The following is a 19,789-nucleotide window of genomic DNA, read 5'->3' on the forward strand; positions in this document are numbered from 1 at the left end:
CAAATTCGATTAATGAATGAATGAATAAAATAAAATCTTCATCGAAAGGATTCTGGACTTGCTATAGCCATTATATATGACTGTTGAATGAATCTACAATGAATTGCCTAGATTCTTATGATGGCCATCCACCCATAAGCTCAGATTGAAAGGTTTCGAATACACCATCAAGTACAGAGTGACCAAAATTCAACTTGATTATACGATTTTCACAAAATCTCTTTTTAAACCACCAAATTTGATTCGCTATCACAATAGAATCTTCGGGTGGGTGATGGTGAAGAATTGTACCGTGATAGGGGCTGAAAAAGACACAGGGCACTTCCTCTCACGTACCATCTTCGCAGCTTCCCACGAGATCTTCGTCGAACCGTGAGAATTGTATTTAATTTCTTCAACGTGTTAAGTTTGCAACAATCATCGATGTTTTGCCTGATCCCTTTATTCCACCGATCGCCGATTCCACCTTGAACCGAATGATGACCATCTGCATAGGTTGTCAAGTGTGAAGAGATCTATCCGCAACGATGGTCAAAGTGCAATCGAACGTTAAATGACGTCTCAATTTCAGGAGCAAAAACCGAAAAATGAATTGGTTCGGTGTCTGGCCATCTCAAAGGATGTTATGGTCACAAATGAAGAAAAAACAATTACTAAGGGACATAGAAAACAGAACTTCCAGTATTAATGAATTTATTAGAAAGAATTTGTAGAAATATGAAACTCCAGGATCAAATTAATATTTCGTTGACCGATAACTCCAATGAAAACGCTGGAACCCTTCAATTTATTTTCAATTACCCTCATTTTCTGTCAATTAAATTGTTTTTTTTCCAACATCATTTGCCACAGCCTCCATCCATCTTCTGTTTTTCAAATGAAAATATATTCCATGTGCGTTGAAAGGCTCGCAGAAAATGGAATTTCAAAAGTCTGTTGGAATGAATGAATAAAATGTATAGTTTTTCAAGTAATAACTTGAAATTAAGGCGTTGAGACAAGAGTTCCAATTGTACATACTTTTTGCCAATAAAACTGAATATTTTTCTCCAACCCCTCAGCCTCAACCCTACCCAACAGCTCACGAAAAAAAAATCTTACCATAGTCTATATTTTTATTACATTCTTAAGCACATACAGGATGCATCCTGTCCTACAAATATTTCAATAATAGTTTCTTAAGGTCGAAAGAAATACTTTTTTCCTAGAACATTTTTTCCGATCCGGGCCTGATAAAAAGATATAGCCATTTTTAAGTTTTCATAATGAGCTACGCCACCCCTGGAAAAACAAAATTATGTATTTGCAGAATAATTAGAAATTATTCTAGACCTAAATTAATTATTAATCTGTGACACTACTCATCTGTGGATCTTTCAAACAGAATTGTATTCAGCAAAAATACCCAATTTTTCAAATTTCACAGATAGGTACTTTTAAATTTTACAACATCAAATTACTCGAAAACGGCGCATTATACGGAAAAATATGAAGAATTCTCTTATTTCACAAAACCTTCAAATATTCATTAGATAGCGTCCAACTTAGTTTCAAGTGTTGGGTTCTTGAATTTTTGGTATTTTTATGGTACGTAATGGTCATAATGAGAAAACTGGAAGACGTGGGTTATATCTTGTGTTCGAAAAAGATTCATCAAATGAATGAAAAACTATATTCCGAAATTCATTTAATTCGATAAAACCGTTTGTGAGATAGAACTAAAAATAACAGTTTTTATGATTTTTCAGCAGCCTGTATCTTTTTATCAGGGCCTATTCGGAAAAAATGGTGAAGGAAAAAAGTGTTTCTTTTGACCCCAAGAATCTTCTGTGGAAAGATTTGGTACGAGTCAAAGACTCGTTTTTTTTCAATTTTTTTTATATCTTTTAAAATTTTTGAGTGGTATACAATCCCCACGGGATTCTGAGTTTCAATACAATTGAATCTGTTTTTTTAATATCAGGGACAGTGAACTGAAGAAACATTCTCAAGAAAAAATATGGATTTTCCACAACTATATTAATTTTGAAATCTGCTCGCACCGTCTTCGGCTATAATTTCATCACACAAGAACCATACATATTTCTCGCAACGCTTGTTCCCTAATTGAGTAACTGTAACCCGATTTCCTCGTTTGACTTCCACGATAATCGCTCATAGAAAAAATGGTCTCGTTTTTTCATATAGGTACGAGATATTAAATATATTTCTTTTCACCTGTGTAAAGTGCAGTAATGAAAATAAAAGTCGGTTGGAAGTAGTTCAGTACGAGGTTTATGGCACACATTCTAAAATATGGCAAAAAATGGCATTTGATTCAGAAAATGCCGTCAGCAAAACAGTTCATAGAAACGGAATGTTAGGATAATAGCATAGACATATAGACAAGTCTCTATGTCTATGGATGAAGCAATTTGTATGATAAATTACATATTTAGGAATTCTTTATAAATTTATGAAACTTCAGGGGGAAAAATATTTGATTATTGTAATTTCTTTTCCTCCCTAATCTGCTAATGAGTCTTCTGAGGAGATATACATATAATTCGATAATTAACCATATCGTAATCGACATTTTGCTACAGTTACCCGTTTTATTATTTATATTGAAAGGATTCCTCAGTTTCCTGGACCCGTTATCCGTTAATAATGAGATTTTCATGGATAATCCGTTGAGGACAGATGCTAGCCAAGTTGCACTGATGCATGTAATGGCAGATATGAATATTCACGCTCAATACTGGCAGATAGGAAGGGTAATTTTTCATTCTGTAACAAGATGTCGATGTCACTTCCGTTGTTTTGATAGAAACGCTTTGCATTCCTCAAATACGTACGAACGTATCTTCTAGAACCCTTTAGGAATACGAAATTCAGTTGCATGGTCTCCTCAAGGTATCCGAATAAGATTTCATTCTGGGCTTTGAGAATTTTTTGTACGTAAATCGATTCAAAGATTGGCTTGACAGGCCAACAAGGATTCTCATTACATACTGTCGTCCTCGTCCAGCAAAACGCAAATCTACAAATGAGCTTCAGTGGCGAAGAAAAATCAAAAATGGCGAACAAGAAGCGCTTTCGATTCCATCAATATGCATTCACCTTCAGGTAGAGTCAAGTCTAACTCACCCACCACAGCAAAACGAAAACTTTAAATTGCAAGATTTGTTCAGTGATAAAAGAAGTATGTTAAGGTTGATGATGGTGCAAAAGAGGAAGTATTACCACTCCAGGAGATCTCACAACTGACAATGGTTAACGCAATAGGCACGTAAATAACTAAATAAACAATTTTACAAGACGAAGCGCCTATCTTGTCCAGTTCGTTACGCTGGACTGTCAATAGCTTCTCTGGAAGAAGAAACGGATATACCTAGAGGTGCTTCTCTTGAACTTGAAGATGATGAATTTCGAAAGAACTCACGAATAGGTCGAATAAGCATGGCCAACTGCCAACTCGTTCCGCTTGGACTGTTTTCAAATATCACAAGGAAAATTAGACACCCTGTAACCACCATTTCACGCTAAATATGAATATACATAACTCAAGAAGGTCGCAGAAAAAGAACCAATATAAATTTACAGTGGAGACAACTTACGGGTTCGAGGTTTCCGAATATAGACCAACTTCGGGAATTAGATGGTGAATATACCTCCTATAATAGGTACAGGTTATGGGTAGGTATGCATGTATGTACCTATCAACCTATTTCAGTAACTATTTCGTTATTATGATTCGTGACTGAGAATAACTAATCTAAAAGCTTAATCGATACCAATGAGATTACAGAACAATATTTTCGAAGTGGATCGAAGGCTTAGGCATAAATGAGTTATTTTTGTATAATAAAGAATAGATATTGATTATATTCCATTTTAGCTATGATCAGTAAAAAAGTATTACACATAACAAGCCCCTGTGGCCTAATGGATAAGGCATCGGCCTCCTAAGCCGGGGACTGTGGGTTCGAGTCCCACCAGGGGTAAAAACTTTTTGATTTTTTTCGCCTTCCCTTTTCAGATTTTTCAACTTGGCTGGTTAATACCAATCTGCCTTCAATTTCTGATTAGATTCGTAGCAGAGACAGGAAGTTTGCCTCTGAGTCTGTTCGTAACCATTTGTTTTTTTGAATATAATGCCCTTCTCCCTATCATCATTTCAGTTCGCAAAATTGATAGACAACAAACTGTCAGATCTAATATAAGTGTGCCAGAACGTGAAAGATATTGAATTTAATTGGAAGACCCGTAATGACCAGTTCCAGGTGCATGGATAATTTAGTGGACCCTCGATAATTGAAGTTCCTAACGGAAATGTATGCATTCTTCTAATAAATAGGCAACAATTGCAACTTTGACCGTCCAATTCTTGGGAAATCGTGAGTTCTTCATTATACCGATGAAACTGATTCGGGAATGAAATCAGCCTTGATTTGATGTTTTGCAATCATCATTATTGACATTGGGAACTGATTATTTCAGAGTCTCAATAATATGGGTCAACTGTTGGAATTTTAAATATATTTGTGCGACCAGAAGTGTCGAATGAGACCCGATCACCCCGAACATTGAAAGATATAGTTAAATTGGTAAAAAATCTAAGATCTCAAATGTGCACAAATATAGCAGATGAAAAGTGTTCTAAGATAGCCTGATTGTTTGATAGTCCCAATCTACCTCCATACCCCAATCACTTCCACAGCCTCAGTTGTTTGATCACGGCCGATATCCATGTGTTTTCACCACAGGGATGGGAAAATATCGACTCCGATGTTCCTTATGGCTGTCAAACCTCAAAACGATATTCAATGAAAATTCAAAAAATGTGGACAACAACCAGGCAATTGACATTTTGTGTTGGAAGTTCAAAAGCAAGAAGACAACTCTCGTCATTCTTGATGTCGATTTTTTTACGCTCGTTGTGTTGATGCCGGTAAAAGCTAGAAACATTTTCAGAATTCCAAAATACACAATATTTTGTGCTGTTCAACAAAATTCGTAGAACACCCCTGCGAATATCGATGAAAGAACAAACTCTGGAGCATAGATATATAGACATGACTGTGCCTTCCCTTCAACAGAACTCCTTCTGTGACTATCTCTTCCTCTTCTTGCACAACCAAAGTATAGTCGAGCCAGAGGTAAACAAGTTTGTCAGTGAAAAAGCCAAACAAAATGAAATGGTCTATAGATTACATACATCAAAAGTATCATTTTCGTTTACGTTCTTACTTTCCTTGGAATATTGACGAAATGTTTATTTCTGTGTCTGAAATCGATGTTATCGACGGTACTAATCGATATTTTTATCGATGCTATATCTCATCCCTAGTTTTCCGAACAATGAACAAGATCGAATTGAGCATGCTGTTTTTTTGCACCGATCTTACACTAATAATAGGCTTGTTCCGCTCGCAATCCTAAGTAACGGAGCTCCGAGGAATTCATTAGATTGTTGCGAAAACGACAAAGGGAAAGAGGATGGCATTTTTCAGAACAAAATCTTCCCTATTTTGGTACTTCACCAATATAAAGCCAAATACTATCTTGGAAGCGATAAGAAAAACAGTTTCGTAGAATTACTTTCAACAGTGCTTGGTAAAGCAAGAAAACCGATTCACCATGTTCTTGAAAAAGGACGAAGTTGTAACGCGTTACAAATATCCCGCGCTGAGATTTAAATTTCGTCAGAAATCCATTGGAACTGACATGATCACAGAAAAATCTTCTCGATGACATATACGATCATAGAAATCATTAAGTTTTTTCTGTGAGATTTTCCACCTAATTTTATGCTCTATTTTATTCACTCCAGTCACCACTAAAAATAGTTGAAAGCACCAGTATCGAACATAGTTTTCGACTATGAACATTTTATTAAGTCATATCATTTTCACTTTAGCAGAAACCCCCTGAAACAATAAACTTAAAAAATAAAACGACGAATAAGAACTGATTTTATACTTTATTTCCAAACAAAACAATACTAATTGAATAAAACATTAAAAGAGGGGAATATTAATGTATAACCTACAGAAGTGATCATAACGTATTTGGTTTTAAAGTGGAAGAAGGTGATACTCTACATTGACTCTAATAAATAGGTAATTTATATGTAACCGAAAAATTTTTCCTTAATTTACAGTTTTTGGTTGCAAGGTCGTCTCAAACTTTCCGATCGAATATTTCACACGTAGCAAAATAGATCAATGTTTTTTGTTATATAAAAGTTTCTTGTATAACGTATCAATGTAGATTACTCTGATTTCAACATTTTTTTTCTCGAAAGGTCACGTTATAAGGCACATCATTTGTTGATCAATTCTCTTATTCTTATGTCGTTTCTAATTATATTCGCTCTAACGTCGACTATTTCCTGCTCCTGCTTCGCTATTTCCTGCTTCAAATTCTCCAACTTCTCCTGTAGGGGTTTCTCCATTTCCAATTTGAGCCTGAAATCGAAAAAAAAAATTTTTTTCGTTCGTCGAACACATCTGCTACCCACCCCTGTCAATGATCGACTAACCTCTAACCTCACTTTTGACAGTTTTGGTTTGCTTGCATCTCGAATTATAGCTTCAGATAAAAATTACTTACTTTTCCTGTTTGGCGATCTCCGCGAACAGTTGCGATTTAATTTTGGTCCATTGCTGCAGTTCGGCGTGCATGGTCTCGATGTCTTCGTGCAGATAATTGAGAAGTTTTCCCAAGGGGTTCGCCGATTTCGTGAAACTCTGTATCAGGTTTCTCAGTTGGTTCATCTCTTTGCTGGTCGTGTCTCGTCCCCTGAGATCTGGAAAGAATCGATTTATGGTACTGGCAATGAGTATAGAAATAATGCCCTATTAATTTTCTCATTCTTCACTCTTTTGTTACCATTTCATCCGGAAAAGTCATGATGTCTTTAAATTGATGGATTTCGATTTTCTTTGCTCACCCTGTTGCAGAGGGTATATACATAAGAGAACCATTTTTCATTTGGTACATAATAATATTGCAGCAAAATTTGAAAGATACGTTTTTTTTTACAAAAACTTGTTTCTCTTAGTCAGGAAGTCGGTTATAAATTAATGGACCATTAAAAATTTAATCAGTGTTCAATGAAGGTTTAAAATTTTAATAGATCATCAAATTACAATGGACGTTCCTGCAACTGAACGTTTCCCAATCTGAAATATCGCAAATACGAAGTGTACTCACTATCCTGCTCCCAATCGATGTCAGCCTTACTCTTCGGCAAATCCTCGTTCTCCTTGATCTGGTCCAGGATCTGCTCGACCAGGTGGCTCTGGTTCTTCGCCGGCAGATCCGCTATTGGCTCGGCGGTAGCCTGTTCCTCTGCCGCGTTATGAATGACCACCGTGTCTTCGTCTTCCCCGTCGTTGTCCAAGTTTTCCACTATGACGTTTATCTTTCCCATGGGAACCACCTCGTGGATGGGGAGGGCCGAGTCGGGCCTCAGACGGGGGGCCCCGGGCCTCGCGCTCGAAGGTCTCACGCTGGGGGGCCTCAGCGAACTCTTCGGCCTTTGGACGCTACTGCTGGTCTGCAGCACTGAAGAAAATCGACAAGGTCACATAGAATTTCGGGAAAAAGCGTAAAAAGATCATTTGCGCTGAAGACGCTGGAAATTCTTAGTTTTGGAAGAAGAATTCGATAACTTCGAAAGTTTTTTCGATAGTGTGTCGTTCCTAACAATGGTCCTCATGAGCAGGTTCGAAATACTCACAAGGTCAACCGTCCTTAGAATTAGAATTTGGCATCGGGCCCTATTGCGTACCAATAAGTGTTAATCCGGTCCTGAACTTTAACATCTGTACAGGGTGGGCAAAATTCGATGGGATTGAACGGCAGCTCTCTAACCGCAAGAACTAGGGAAGGGATGGCACGTTTCCGACCTCTCGATTTCCAAAAGATGGATATTATGGCCAAATCCGCATCCCTACGAAATATCCCATACTCCCATACCTATATCGTGAATCGCTCTGTATAATAATTGTCGACGAATATTGATCGAAAGTGAGGTGGGATCATTAATATGTGAGTTTGAACAAAAGAAGCACTATTTCCTCTCCCAATATTCCTTCCTATCAAATTTCATTTCCGACCTCATAAACACATTCCATGTCTGTAGCTAGATAAACACAATGTCAAGAACCTCGGTCGCACATGCATTTCCCAGAATGCAACGTTCGAAAAATAATTATTAAAATCTATCCCTGTAAATCATACTAACCAATATTTTCTGTGACATCCTGACCTTCCACTCTTTTCTTCTGGTTTTCAGAATATTTCTCGTTTTTTTCCTTGAACTCCCCGCTCTTAGGCCTGGCAGATTTTGGCCTGGCTGACATCTGCCTTGCCACGGGAGTGACGGTGTTTTTATCGTTTTCAACCACTGCAATATCGGCTCTTCCATTATTAACATCAGTTTTTCGAGCCCTTACTTCATCATTTCCTTCCTCCTCTTGTTTATCCTTGCCCATTTTGGACAGATATCCACTTTGGATATCTCTTGTTTTTGGCCTATCGTCATCGCCTAACACAGTCTCTTCTCGTGCGACAGATTCTTTTATTGATTCCAAATTATTGCTTGGGTCGTCGATCGTTGGGGTTGCTTTATTCTCCACTTCATCTTTCTCGCTATACGTTTCCTTAATTGACGCGTTTTCGGAGGTCTTCGAAATCGATTCCGGAGAATCAATAACATCTTTTGTTTTCGCGGTTAACTTTTCCGTTTTCTTCGTCTTACTGTCGCTTTTGTTAGTTCGCGAACTCGACACTGATGATATTTTCTTCTCTTTTTTATCTTTAACGTTTTCTTTAGAAGGTATTTTTCTCTCCTTGGACGGTTCTCTAACTTTGCTCCTATTTCTGTTCTCCTTATTTTTATGTTCCGTGGGCGATTTCTCATCTTTTGGGGACTTATTCAATTTTATTTCTTTGCTAGAACTTCTCTTCGGTTTGGCTTGATCGTTCTTGATGCTACTTTGCGAATTTTTTAATTGTTTCACGTATTCAGACGAATCAAGTTTTTTCTCAATTCCCTGCGCTATTGCTTGTAAGAGTAGGTTCGTTTCGTTTGGTTGAGCACCTGCTATTATTTTGCTAGCGCGTACCTTCAGGTCAGTATTAGTTATATTCTCTGAAAGGATGACAATAGGCATTTCAGTTATAGGTTTCAAATTGTTATAGCATATTGCTGAATAATGTATACTCACTAACGGCATCAATTAATTTGTTGAGGAAGGCCAATTTTGCCTCCCTTTCTTTCACATTGTCCGCAATCAGCTCGTCTTGATTGAAAAGATCCTTTAGAAATCCAGTATTTTTTATCACTGCCACTATGACATCATGCAAGAATCGAAACGGGGGCTTGCTTAGCAGTTTTTCCGAAAGTGGGGGTTTTTTGACGTATTTTCCGAGGGCGTGTTGCGTTTTTTTGACGATTTCAAGATCGACCCCATCACTCATGTTTTATGATAAATTCATCAGAAAACCAGCCTCACGACGTCATTGCTTCTTGATATTGACAAGTTGACAAACAACGGTTGCCTAGCAACCGCTTCTTCCGATTTTCACCGACTTTTCCTTACACAGAATTTATTGAGTGGCGGAATATGAATTGTCCAAAACATAATTTAGGGGTATCAAGTGTGCGTAGAATTTTAGGAATGGGTAAAAAACTGGAAAGCTCAAGTAGAAATAACATGTGTTTAATATACACTCTGATATATGTATAATATTTACAATGTATCAATAAAAATGCGAATGACGAAACAATATTTGAAAAAACAAGAAACAAGGCAGAAAATTTCACTAATCCAAAAAATATATTTCATAGACTTAACTAAACAGCATTAATATTTAAATGTAGAACAATGAACAAAGAATATCACATATTTTAAAGTACAGTTAGTGGCTACAATTCAAAAAATTCATCTGGTTTTTGTTCAGTGCGCCTTATGGAAGTCTTTACTTGTTTTCCCTGGGCAATTACTACCGTTTGAGGTGGTGGTGGCAAGAAATCACCAATACCATTATTATTTACCATTTGCTTCATTCGAGATACAACTGGTTTTCTCCTGTCTATTTCTAATGAGAGATCTGATGCAAACCTAAAAAAAAAATAATCAATTACTAGTGGACTATACAGAGTGTCCCATTAGAAAAGCAAGTTAAAGTACTGAAGTGAATCTACATAGTTCATAATTAATTCAGTTCACTTTATGAAGCCAATTCAAAACACTTACTCACTATTACTCTGAGTTTTTTTCACTTCCTCCTTGGTGGTAGCTATAGAGGCGTCAATTTTTCCTAAAAATTTGTCTATACTTTCTTCATCCTCATAGCTTGGCTGTGACTGCATTGGACTTGACACAGGAGTTGAACTTGTAGAAGTTGAAGCAGCACTCATTGAAATATCTAAGGGTACTGGAATTAAAAGGAATTCTTTGAGGAATAAACTGTCAGAAGTCCACAGTCTATTGGCTCTACGTATCTGTTCAATCTAAAATAGAAATAATTTTAAAGATCGAAATATAGAGTACGAGTATTTCTACTCACAGAAACATCATACTTCAGTGCGATACCCTGTAAAGTATCTGAGTTACATACATAGTGTTTAATATAGTTCTCACTTTTAGTAGCAAGTTTACTACTAGTGCTGCCATATTTTTTCAGAGATCTAGCCGATTCCCGGATAGAGAGTTTTTCATAAGCTGGCTCATCCATTTTTTGTTATTAAATCTAGAAAACTAGGTTAACTGTTCTCATTGAAATTCAATCTCCATCAATGTTTCGTTATGTGTGTACTAGAATATTTCATTACTGTTGAAATCAGATTCTAAGGTTACTAATAATTCGATTCTTGATATTCTCATGAATACGGTCAAAATAATTTCCATCAGTCCGGTTAAAGAATGTTTCTGTTTCATCAAAATTTTCCACTTATACTCTTATACAGATCTGACTAAAGTCAAAAGGCTATCATATCAAAATTATCATGTGTTCAATTTCTAATAATCTTGTTACATGGTCTGAACAAGCAAAAGTTACGGCAAAGATATGAAATGAATTGTTTTCTTGCAGAAATTTTCTTTATCATGGCCTCAGGGCTTTTTGACGTCTGTATGGATCAATTTACGACTACGGGAACAAATAACAGAGTAGACTACGAGCTACAACTTGATTTTGGCAATTTTCTTCCGTACCCGATTATTACTTTTTAATTGAAGAACAATTCTCAGTGAAATATACCTTACCAATGGAAGTTATGAAGAATAATGGCAGGAAATTAGCTTCGAGAAGAAAAAATTCCGTTTCTGAACTCAATATTTCTATAGTCTATGATTCCGTATCAGAAAATGAGGTTAAGTTCATTAAAGTCGCTATTCTGTGGTACAAATTATCAATCATAATAAATCTGAAATCAGCTGTTGTACAAACAAAAGTTCAAAGAAATAAAAAAAATTTATTAGAAGAAATGTCTTATCAGCTGTATAGAAATACCACTCTTGGACATACACTCCAGGAGAGTTTGGATGAATTGATTCAGGTACTCACTTTTCAAACATTATTATTAAAATCCTCAAGCGTTCTGTACCTATTATTTCCCAGTATTCATACTTATCTTCTTATTCTAGTATGGGCAAATAACTCCTCAGTTAGCTTCTAAAGTAGTGCTTCAGTTTGATAAATCCATAAATCAAACTTTAGCCACAAAAGTTAAATCAAGATTGACTTTCAAAGCAGGGAAACTGAATACCTACAGATTTTGTGATAATGTGTGGACATTCATGTTAAACGATGTTGAATTCAGAGAAGTACAAGAGGTCACCAAAATAGAAAAAGTTAAAATTGTAGCTTGTGATGGAAAAAGTAAGTTTTTTAGATACTTATTCAGATTCGGTTGTTATTAAATCACTTTTTTTATAGGTATAAATGAGGAAAGCACATCAAAGAAATAATTTTTATGTCGATTTGTATACCAGGAAAGATGGAGAAATTAGTTTTTGGAGTGCCTATTCTTAAAAGATTAAAGACTATTTGACTAACCACTTCAAGTGATTGATTTTATCAATCAAAAACATTCTTTTTCAATGATCAAACCTTATAAGACTCTGTCATGTATACTGTTTCATTAAAAGTAGGCACTCTCAAGTTTATTCATTTTGAAGATTTTTGTTGCGTACTTATATAAGTTAATAAAGTACATATTTTGAAACCATTCCAAATAGTTTAATTTGAAAAAGTCTATTCAGTTAATATTATATTTTATACAGTGTAAAAGTACAAATGGTAGTTTGGTGAAGAATTCAAACTTAATGATAATTTTTGTCTTCAAATATCTATAAATTCTGCCTCCACAAAGGTGTTTGTCTGAAAAACTAATAATGCTTCAAAGTCTAGAAATAAAATATGTATTGGCTTACTTACAATTTAGGTATTCTGCCAATAAAATTTACTGGTCTGATAGTATCATTTTCATTACTGGCTAAAAACCTATGAATCCATTGTTGTGTTGGTCTAAAAAGTCTCTTGGGATCCCTACTCATGGAGCTACTATTTGTTTTTTTTTCTGATGAGTTGATTTTTTGATTATGTTCAATATATTTTTTAGCTGTAACTTTATCCCGTATTTGATAATATTTAATCATCTTATTAGCAACTGAAGTCCTGAAAAATTCTACCATGGGAAATTGTTTGTAAAAAAGAAATAAAAAACCTTCACAGTTTTATCATAATGTAGGTGCCATACTTCACCTAACATGTTGTTTAATAGAATTTTTCACTTCTTCATGTCGCCTTTTTTCTTCTTCTGAAGCAAGTTTCTCTTCCTTCCATTTTTTTATTATATCTTTCTTCATTTCATTCTCTTGTTCTCTCTTTTTCTCTTTTAGTTTCAACACCTCTTTTTGTTCTTCTTGCAATTTTTGTTGTATTTTTTTCATCGTTTCACGCTGCTTCTAAAATGTATTTCAAGGTGATATAACTTATTTTTTGATAATTGAAATACTCAGATGAATCCATTCAAATTTTAAAAAACCAAGTTACTGAATGAAAAACTGTGTATTAACCTTCCAGTGTTCTATTTCCTCTTGTAATTGTTTCCTTTCATTTGTTTTTTGTTGTGTTTTTTTGAGAGTTTTGACAGGTTTTCTTTCTGACTCTTCTGAATGGACTGAATTCTGATTGACAACTGTAGTCTGAATATCTTTCTTCAGTTCTTGCCATCTTTTAATGGCATCATCATTTTTTTCCTTCAACTTCACATATTTACTATACCAGAGTTCATGTTTCTTCACATCTTCCACTGTTAAATCTGAATAGGTGGGAATCCAAAATTATGATGAAAAATACTCAAATCTCAAGAAACAAGAGTTTTCAGAAATATTTCTCAGATTGATAATTACCTGGTAATATTTCATGAAGATTTAAGGATAATTCATTCACATCAGGAAATTTTTTCCTTAACTTCAAAAATAAATGATGGTCAGTGAGAGACCATCCATTTTCATGACCCTTGCTAACTTTGACAAAATCCATGAATTTCTTAACATCCTTAAAAATTGTTAGTTAATACTACCCAGTCAGTAGTTACAAGCTAGGAAAATTTTTCTCTTACATTAGGGATATCATTATTTGATGTGTCTATCTTTGAACTGACTTCATTCTTATATGAATCTAATTTTAATGTCTCTGTCCATAAGGATAATCTTTCACTGTATAGTTTTATATCTTCATTTAACTGATTTTCTGCTGCTGATAACTCTTCTATTTTCACTTGTGCTTGTACTTTTACGTCTTGAATACGATTTATAACGTTTATGAGATCTTCTTTGAATAACTCCAAATCTATAACACAGTTCCATAGCAATCAATAAAAAACTAATATAATAAATCTACCTGGTATAGTATTGCCGCATTCCAAGATGACCGCTTTTCGTACATATTTTAATATATTCAAAATATCCTGCACTTCTATTTTACAATTAATGTTATCACAGGACAACCTTTAAATTAAAATTTGTTTGTATTATGCAGTTGCAACAATTTTATGAATGGTAATACCTGGACGTTTGAAAATATTCAATTAATTGCTGAGATTCAGAATTTTCTATCTTTGATAGTTGGTTTATAATGGTAGATTGGTATCTCTCAAGTTGTTTTTGAGAATTTTTCAATTTGTTCAATTCAGAAAAATAAAGAGAAGTCATTTTTTCTTTGTAGTAATTTGAAATCACTTGAAGAGGGTTGACAAGTGAGCTTTTTCAGCTAATGGCAATGACAATCAACAATCTCTGATCGATGGGAATTTTTTCCTTTGTGTGCATTTTTCCTTTTATATTGAAGTGGTGATGTCGAAGGATTACGAAAACATCTTGAAATAACACTGAAATTTTCCTCACGATAAATTTCCCCTGAGATAAATTTTCCTGGATGAATTTTCCTTTCAGAGAATATCAATTTTATATTCTATGAAATTGACGTTTTCCGACAGAAACCGAATATTGTCGACCAGGCGTCGACCAATTACACGACGAATCAACTCGAACGTCGAAGTAGCCGACATCTCGGCAGCGCCTTTTCACGTTATCCAACATTTTATAGAAGTTCAAAGTTTTCCTCAGAAAAATAGAAAATGTCCCTTCTAGGCGCCCGTGTAGCAACCTCGGTGGCTAGGCGCTTACCTAACAATGTAACACAGGTAATATTTTCAACGGATTGTGTATTACTTAATTTTAACAGGGTTTTATCTAATCCAATAGAACCGACATAGTAGGTTCACCTTCGGTCACACTGCTTATATTAATGTATTTTGAGAAAAACTGGAAAATATATTCAGAAGGATCTGTCCAGGAGTTTATTTTGCAGTTTTTTTTTACGAAATTATTGATTTTCGGACCGATTCTTACATAAGTATATCTTTTTGAGGTTGTTATGTAATGTGGCCTCAAAGTCAAAATGCCGTATGATATTCCAGATCTTGGAGAATTTTCTTAATATTTCCAATACGTTAAGCCAAGTGACTTTTCAGTAGATTTCAACTTATGAGAATTGCACTTAAAGCAAAAATCGAACTTTTCTTTTTTCATAACCTCAATAATTTTCCAAATGAAACTTCAAATCAAAGTTTCTTATCTAATTGTAGCTTAGCGGAGCTGCTTTTCCAGCAGTTTCCGTAGCCAGCCGTCAAATCCATGTTGGACCTACAAATAGAACTGCCGTTGTATCTTCCATATTGGAAGAACGTTTATTGGGTGCTGCACCTAAAACAGACTTGGAAGAAACCGGCAAAGTATTGAGCATTGGTGACGGTATTGCTCGTGTACATGGTTTGAAGAATATCCAAGCCGATGAGATGGTGGAATTCTCCTCTGGTCTTAAGGTTAGCTCTATTGAATTGAATATGAATGATTTTTAATAATTTTGAAGTACATTCATTATGGGATAATTTATTCATTCAGGGTATGGCCCTTAACTTGGAAGCTGACAACGTTGGTGTTGTAGTCTTCGGTAATGACAGATATATCAAAGAAGGTGACATTGTGAAACGTACCGGAGCCATTGTGGATGTTCCTGTAGGAGATGAACTTTTGGGACGTGTAGTAGATGCTTTGGGTAATGAGGATATTTTTATATGATTATGAAAAGCTATCATGTTTTTTATTTAGGTAACCCCATTGATGGTAAAGGACCAATCAACACCAAGCAACGTTTCCGTGTTGGTATCAAGGCTCCTGGTATTATTCCCCGTATTTCTGTCAGGGAACCCATGCAGACTGGTATCAAGGCCGTAGATTCTCTTGTGCCCATTGGTCGTGGACAGCGTGAATTGATCATTGGAGATCGTCAAACTGGGTAAATTTTTTTTTATTTTACTAGTTGTTAGATGAGTTGGGTTAGGGCTCTTTCATTCTTATCATCAATTCTGCAGTAAAACCGCTCTGGCCATCGATACCATCATCAATCAGAAGAGATTCAACAGTGCAACAGACGAAAAGAAAAAGTTGTACTGTATTTATGTTGCCATTGGTCAGAAAAGATCAACTGTTGCTCAGATCTTGAAGAGATTGACAGACAGTGGAGCTATTGGATACACCATCATTGTATCAGCTACAGCTTCTGATGCTGCTCCTCTGCAATACCTGGCCCCCTACTCCGGTTGCGCCATGGGTGAATTCTTCCGTGACAACGGAAAACACGCCCTGATCATCTATGATGACTTGTCCAAACAGGCTGTGGCTTATCGTCAGGTTGGTTTCCTATAATTAATTTGGACAATCATTGCATATTACAATTTAATGTATGGAGTTCAATTGAATGATTTTTTCAGATGTCACTGCTGCTTCGTCGTCCCCCAGGTCGTGAGGCTTACCCCGGTGACGTGTTCTACCTTCACTCCCGTCTGTTGGAGCGTGCCGCTAAAATGTCCGACGCTCATGGAGGTGGATCTTTGACTGCCTTGCCCATTATCGAAACCCAGGCTGGTGACGTATCAGCTTACATTCCAACCAACGTGATCTCTATCACAGACGGACAGATTTTCTTGGAAACTGAATTGTTCTACAAGGGTATCCGTCCCGCCATCAACGTAGGTCTCTCTGTGTCCCGTGTAGGTTCCGCTGCCCAGACCAAAGCCATGAAGCAAGTGAGTATGCATACTTAAAATGAGATTGTAATATGCTGACAATAATTTTCTTTTTCTTTTCAAGGTGGCTGGTTCCATGAAACTTGAGTTGGCCCAATACCGTGAAGTAGCTGCTTTCGCCCAGTTTGGTTCCGACTTGGATGCTGCTACGCAACAGCTGTTGAACAGGGGTGTACGTCTTACTGAATTGTTGAAACAGGGTCAATATGTGCCGATGGCCATCGAAGAACAGGTAGCCATCATCTACTGTGGTGTACGAGGTCATCTTGACAAGGTCGACCCATCGAAGATTACACAGTTTGAGAAGGAATTCTCGCAACACATTAAGTAAGTTTTTTAGTTGGGATACATCTGAGAAAAGCTCTAAATTTTTCATCAAATCTTTTCAGGACTAACCACAAGGACGTTTTGGAGAGCATTGCGAAGGAAGGCAAAATCGCAGATGCCACAGATGCAAAACTGAAGCAGATTGTTTCTGAATTCGTTTCCAACTTCAGCTCTTAAGCATTTAAGATTTAAGTTCATAATTATATAGATAATTAATATCAATATCCGTAAATAGACTCGTGAACAGTTCCACCATCGTCAGACACTTTGAGAAGATATCGAAATTTAACGTGAAATTGCGTATATGATTTTGTATACTAGATCTTGTACAATGTACATTGTTTTTACCATTCATCAATTGGAAGTATTGTAAAATAAAACATGAAAAAATATATACGTGTATCGTTTTTTATTTCGAATAATAGAAATGAAGAAAAAAGGCCGTAGAAAAAATAATGTTCTTAATGCAGGCGTAACGTGGCTTTACTACACGTGACTGCTGTTGACGTGAAGTGATTTCAGGCAAATTCTATTCCCGCACTCTTTTCAGTTTCGAAAGTATCACTTTCCCACGTTAGTGCGGAAAAGTGGATTTCCCTCTAGCTATTGGCGAAAAGTGATTTTTTCCGCACTAGTGCGAGAAATTTATACTTTGGATACTTGAATGAATTGAGGAAAATTAGGAAAAAGAATGCCCGCAACTCATGCGTTAAGTGTCTTCCGCAAGCGACCTACGTTGACCGGAAAATATCACTTTCGGCATTTGTTAAGAAAATAACTATTTTTTACTGCTGTGCATTCTCACCCACTTTTCCACCCTCATTTCAGTCTCGAAATTATAAGTTTCCTGCACTAGTGCGGGAAAATGAAATTCTCCCCGGCCATTGGTGGAAAGTGATACTTTCAAAACTGAAATGAGCGAAGGAAAATCAAGAAAAAAAGGCGTAGAATAAAATAATGTTTTCAACTCATGCGTAAAGTGTCTTTTCCGCACTCAACTACCGTTGATCGAACGACGCAAAGTGGTCGTTTTTACCCACATTCTCGCACTCATTTCATTTTCGAAAGTGTCAGACTAGTGCGGGAAAGTGACAGTAACCCTTTCGAATAAAATGATGAATTGATTGTGTAGGAAAGTAGATAAAAAAGTAAAACGCACAGAAGTATTTAAAGTTAATTTATTCTACTAGGTATATAATCGGCGAATAAGTATTTAAATGTCATAATGTTGATTATAAATTAGCCAGCCAATGTTCCATAACTATATCCGACATTGAAGGATGCAAAATACCGACACAGTCCAGTGAAAGAGCCAGGAAGCGTTTAAGATCCTTTGTTCGGGGTCTGTTTCCTTCCTTTGATCATTCCACACCATTTCCACACAATCATTTCTTTACTATTGCTTTTATCAGATACTTTGCGAGCATTCAGGCGCTCATTCTTTCATTCCCGGCCATTGAAATTGTTCAAATCAGAATCAGGGTCTTTCATCTGGTTAATTTACGCCTTTTTATGATGCACGAGTATCGCTTCCATAGTTCTGGGATCGAGGAGAATTCTGAGGATTGGAAAAGGAATCACGGCTAATCAGTACACATAAAGGAGAAATGAGAATTTTGCTCGAGCAAAAGATCGATTGATGAATTGAATATTGCGTATAGCCGAGACTGAAATCAAGATGGGGCACAAAGTATATTGGGAAACCTACATATTATTATTATTTTTCCATTTTCCGTTTTGAAAAATGACTGTCTTACAGTGGCAGATCATTTTGGTGGTTTCATAGAGGTTAGACATCATCAGTCCATACCGCATTGAATTTCATATAAAACTGTTTTGATTTTTGAATATGTTACATTATGTGGAGGTTTTAGTTTTCCGCTTAAATAGGAAGAAAAGTGCAGCTGAAATGCATCGAACGCTTGTGTAGAGGTTTTATGGTGACAATACTCCAACTGATAAACTGATGTAGGGAATGCTGTCGATGTTTTAAGCATGCTGATTTTACCGTTGAAGATAAGCCTCTCTTCGGACAGCCAAAAAAACTCGGAGACAAAGAAGGCATTATTATTCGATGAAAATCCCAGTGCAGGTGGTTGTGTCGCATCTAGGAAATTTTTCTGTGTTTGGTATGTCATCTGTCTGGACCTGGAGGCAGTGGCGCATCCACGGTCTGAGTTTGGGGGGGGACTGGCAAATTTAAGTTTTTATATAGTGAGCATTTTGTTTTGTTTGTGTCTGCTTTGGTATCGATGATATATACAGGGTGAGTCTTTGACTCGTACAATTATTTCAACAGTAGGTTCTTGAGGTCAAAAGAAACTCTTTTCTCCTATACCATTTTTTCCGGTTCTGCCCTGATAAAAAGATATAGCCATTCTAAATTTTCATAATGAGCTTTTGTGTCACCCCTGGAAAAAAAATTACCTTTAGAATAACTTGCATGATCTGTGACACTACACATCTGTGGATCTTATAAACAGAGTTGTATTCAGCCAATAGTATATAATTTTTCAAATTTGACAGATAGTTTTTGATTTTGAACATCAAATTACTCGACAACGGCGCATTATACGAGAAAATGGGAAGAATAGGTACTCTTATCTCACAAAACGTTAAAATATTCCTCAGATAGCGCCCAACTTAGTTTCAAAAGTTGGGTTCTTAAAATCTTTTTTATTTTTATGGTACGCAATGGTAATAATAAGAAAACTGGAAAACGTGGGTGATATCTTGTGTCCGAAAAAGATTAATCAAATAAATGAAAAACTATATTCCGAAATTCATTTCATTCGATAGAACCGTTTG

The 19,789-nt window shown here is 36.0% G+C and overlaps 5 protein-coding genes and 1 non-coding gene across 6 annotated transcripts; 3 read left to right on the plus strand and 3 right to left on the minus strand.

The window, feature by feature from the left end:
- The first annotated feature begins 3,913 nt into the window (after positions 1 to 3,913).
- On the plus strand, positions 3,914 to 3,986 carry Trnar-ccu. Its single transcript has one exon. It is a non-coding gene; the product is annotated as a tRNA-Arg (tRNA).
- Positions 3,987 to 5,946: 1,960 nt separating this feature from the next.
- Positions 5,947 to 9,528, minus strand: LOC123307292 (TRAF3-interacting protein 1). Its single transcript, XM_044889537.1, has 5 exons — positions 9,222 to 9,528; positions 8,237 to 9,145; positions 7,201 to 7,554; positions 6,598 to 6,793; positions 5,947 to 6,452 (listed from the first exon to the last, which is right to left on the minus strand). Exons 1-5 carry the CDS (start codon positions 9,472 to 9,474, stop codon positions 6,308 to 6,310), a joined length of 1,857 nt encoding a protein of 618 aa, XP_044745472.1. The 5' UTR covers positions 9,475 to 9,528; the 3' UTR covers positions 5,947 to 6,307.
- A 172-nt stretch (positions 9,529 to 9,700) lies between these two features.
- LOC123306515 (lysM and putative peptidoglycan-binding domain-containing protein 2) lies at positions 9,701 to 11,118 on the minus strand. Its single transcript, XM_044888558.1, has 3 exons — positions 10,567 to 11,118; positions 10,254 to 10,510; positions 9,701 to 10,118 (listed from the first exon to the last, which is right to left on the minus strand). Exons 1-3 carry the CDS (start codon positions 10,732 to 10,734, stop codon positions 9,923 to 9,925), a joined length of 621 nt encoding a protein of 206 aa, XP_044744493.1. The 5' UTR covers positions 10,735 to 11,118; the 3' UTR covers positions 9,701 to 9,922.
- Positions 11,119 to 11,383: 265 nt separating this feature from the next.
- Positions 11,384 to 12,230, plus strand: LOC123306516 (transcription initiation factor IIA subunit 2). The gene is made up of 3 exons (XM_044888559.1): positions 11,384 to 11,557; positions 11,646 to 11,880; positions 11,938 to 12,230. Exons 1-3 carry the CDS (start codon positions 11,486 to 11,488, stop codon positions 11,967 to 11,969), a joined length of 339 nt encoding a protein of 112 aa, XP_044744494.1. The 5' UTR covers positions 11,384 to 11,485; the 3' UTR covers positions 11,970 to 12,230.
- A 9-nt stretch (positions 12,231 to 12,239) lies between these two features.
- On the minus strand, positions 12,240 to 14,412 carry LOC123306514 (coiled-coil domain-containing protein 112-like). The gene is made up of 8 exons (XM_044888557.1): positions 14,074 to 14,412; positions 13,909 to 14,015; positions 13,628 to 13,857; positions 13,416 to 13,563; positions 13,080 to 13,324; positions 12,766 to 12,968; positions 12,439 to 12,678; positions 12,240 to 12,381 (listed from the first exon to the last, which is right to left on the minus strand). Exons 1-8 carry the CDS (start codon positions 14,217 to 14,219, stop codon positions 12,351 to 12,353), a joined length of 1,350 nt encoding a protein of 449 aa, XP_044744492.1. The 5' UTR covers positions 14,220 to 14,412; the 3' UTR covers positions 12,240 to 12,350.
- A 118-nt stretch (positions 14,413 to 14,530) lies between these two features.
- On the plus strand, positions 14,531 to 17,277 carry LOC123306513 (ATP synthase subunit alpha, mitochondrial). The gene is made up of 8 exons (XM_044888556.1): positions 14,531 to 14,710; positions 15,155 to 15,391; positions 15,471 to 15,624; positions 15,678 to 15,864; positions 15,941 to 16,259; positions 16,340 to 16,654; positions 16,719 to 16,981; positions 17,044 to 17,277. The coding sequence occupies exons 1-8, from the start codon at positions 14,645 to 14,647 to the stop codon at positions 17,156 to 17,158; spliced, it is 1,656 nt and encodes a 551-aa protein (XP_044744491.1). The 5' UTR covers positions 14,531 to 14,644; the 3' UTR covers positions 17,159 to 17,277.
- Positions 17,278 to 19,789: the final 2,512 nt, after the last annotated feature.

The sequence above is a fragment of the Coccinella septempunctata genome, chromosome 2 (genome assembly GCF_907165205.1).
Source record: "Coccinella septempunctata chromosome 2, icCocSept1.1, whole genome shotgun sequence".
Lineage (NCBI taxonomy): Eukaryota > Metazoa > Arthropoda > Insecta > Coleoptera > Coccinellidae > Coccinella > Coccinella septempunctata.

Bases quoted from the DNA above. Each gene is read 5' to 3' on its own strand.
- LOC123306516 (XM_044888559.1), top strand. From the start codon at position 11,486: ATGTCTTATCAGCTGTATAGAAATACCACTCTTGGACATACACTCCAG. The intron at 11,558-11,645 runs GTACTCACTTTT...TTCTTATTCTAG, and splicing joins GTTTGGATGAATTGATTCAG to TATGGGCAAATAACTCCTCA. The intron at 11,881-11,937 runs GTAAGTTTTTTA...CTTTTTTTATAG, and splicing joins TGTAGCTTGTGATGGAAAAA to GTATAAATGAGGAAAGCACA.
- LOC123306514 (XM_044888557.1), bottom strand. From the start codon at position 14,219: ATGACTTCTCTTTATTTTTCTGAATTGAACAAATTGAAAAATTCTCAA. The intron at 13,564-13,627 runs GTAAGAGAAAAA...ACAATTTTTAAG, and splicing joins CAAATAATGATATCCCTAAT to GATGTTAAGAAATTCATGGA. The intron at 13,325-13,415 runs GTAATTATCAAT...CCACCTATTCAG, and splicing joins TCTTCATGAAATATTACCAG to ATTTAACAGTGGAAGATGTG.
- LOC123307292 (XM_044889537.1), bottom strand. From the start codon at position 9,474: ATGAGTGATGGGGTCGATCTTGAAATCGTCAAAAAAACGCAACACGCC. The intron at 7,555-8,236 runs GTTAGTATGATT...GATTTTCTTCAG, and splicing joins GGATGTCACAGAAAATATTG to TGCTGCAGACCAGCAGTAGC. The intron at 6,453-6,597 runs GTAAGTAATTTT...TTTCGATTTCAG, and splicing joins GAGATCGCCAAACAGGAAAA to GCTCAAATTGGAAATGGAGA.
- LOC123306513 (XM_044888556.1), top strand. From the start codon at position 14,645: ATGTCCCTTCTAGGCGCCCGTGTAGCAACCTCGGTGGCTAGGCGCTTA. The intron at 14,711-15,154 runs GTAATATTTTCA...ATCTAATTGTAG, and splicing joins TACCTAACAATGTAACACAG to CTTAGCGGAGCTGCTTTTCC. The intron at 15,625-15,677 runs GTAATGAGGATA...TTTTTTATTTAG, and splicing joins ACGTGTAGTAGATGCTTTGG to GTAACCCCATTGATGGTAAA.
- LOC123306515 (XM_044888558.1), bottom strand. From the start codon at position 10,734: ATGGATGAGCCAGCTTATGAAAAACTCTCTATCCGGGAATCGGCTAGA. The intron at 10,511-10,566 runs GTGAGTAGAAAT...TTTCTATTTTAG, and splicing joins CACTGAAGTATGATGTTTCT to ATTGAACAGATACGTAGAGC. The intron at 10,119-10,253 runs GTAAGTGTTTTG...TTTTTTTTTTAG, and splicing joins AAAACTCAGAGTAATAGTGA to GTTTGCATCAGATCTCTCAT.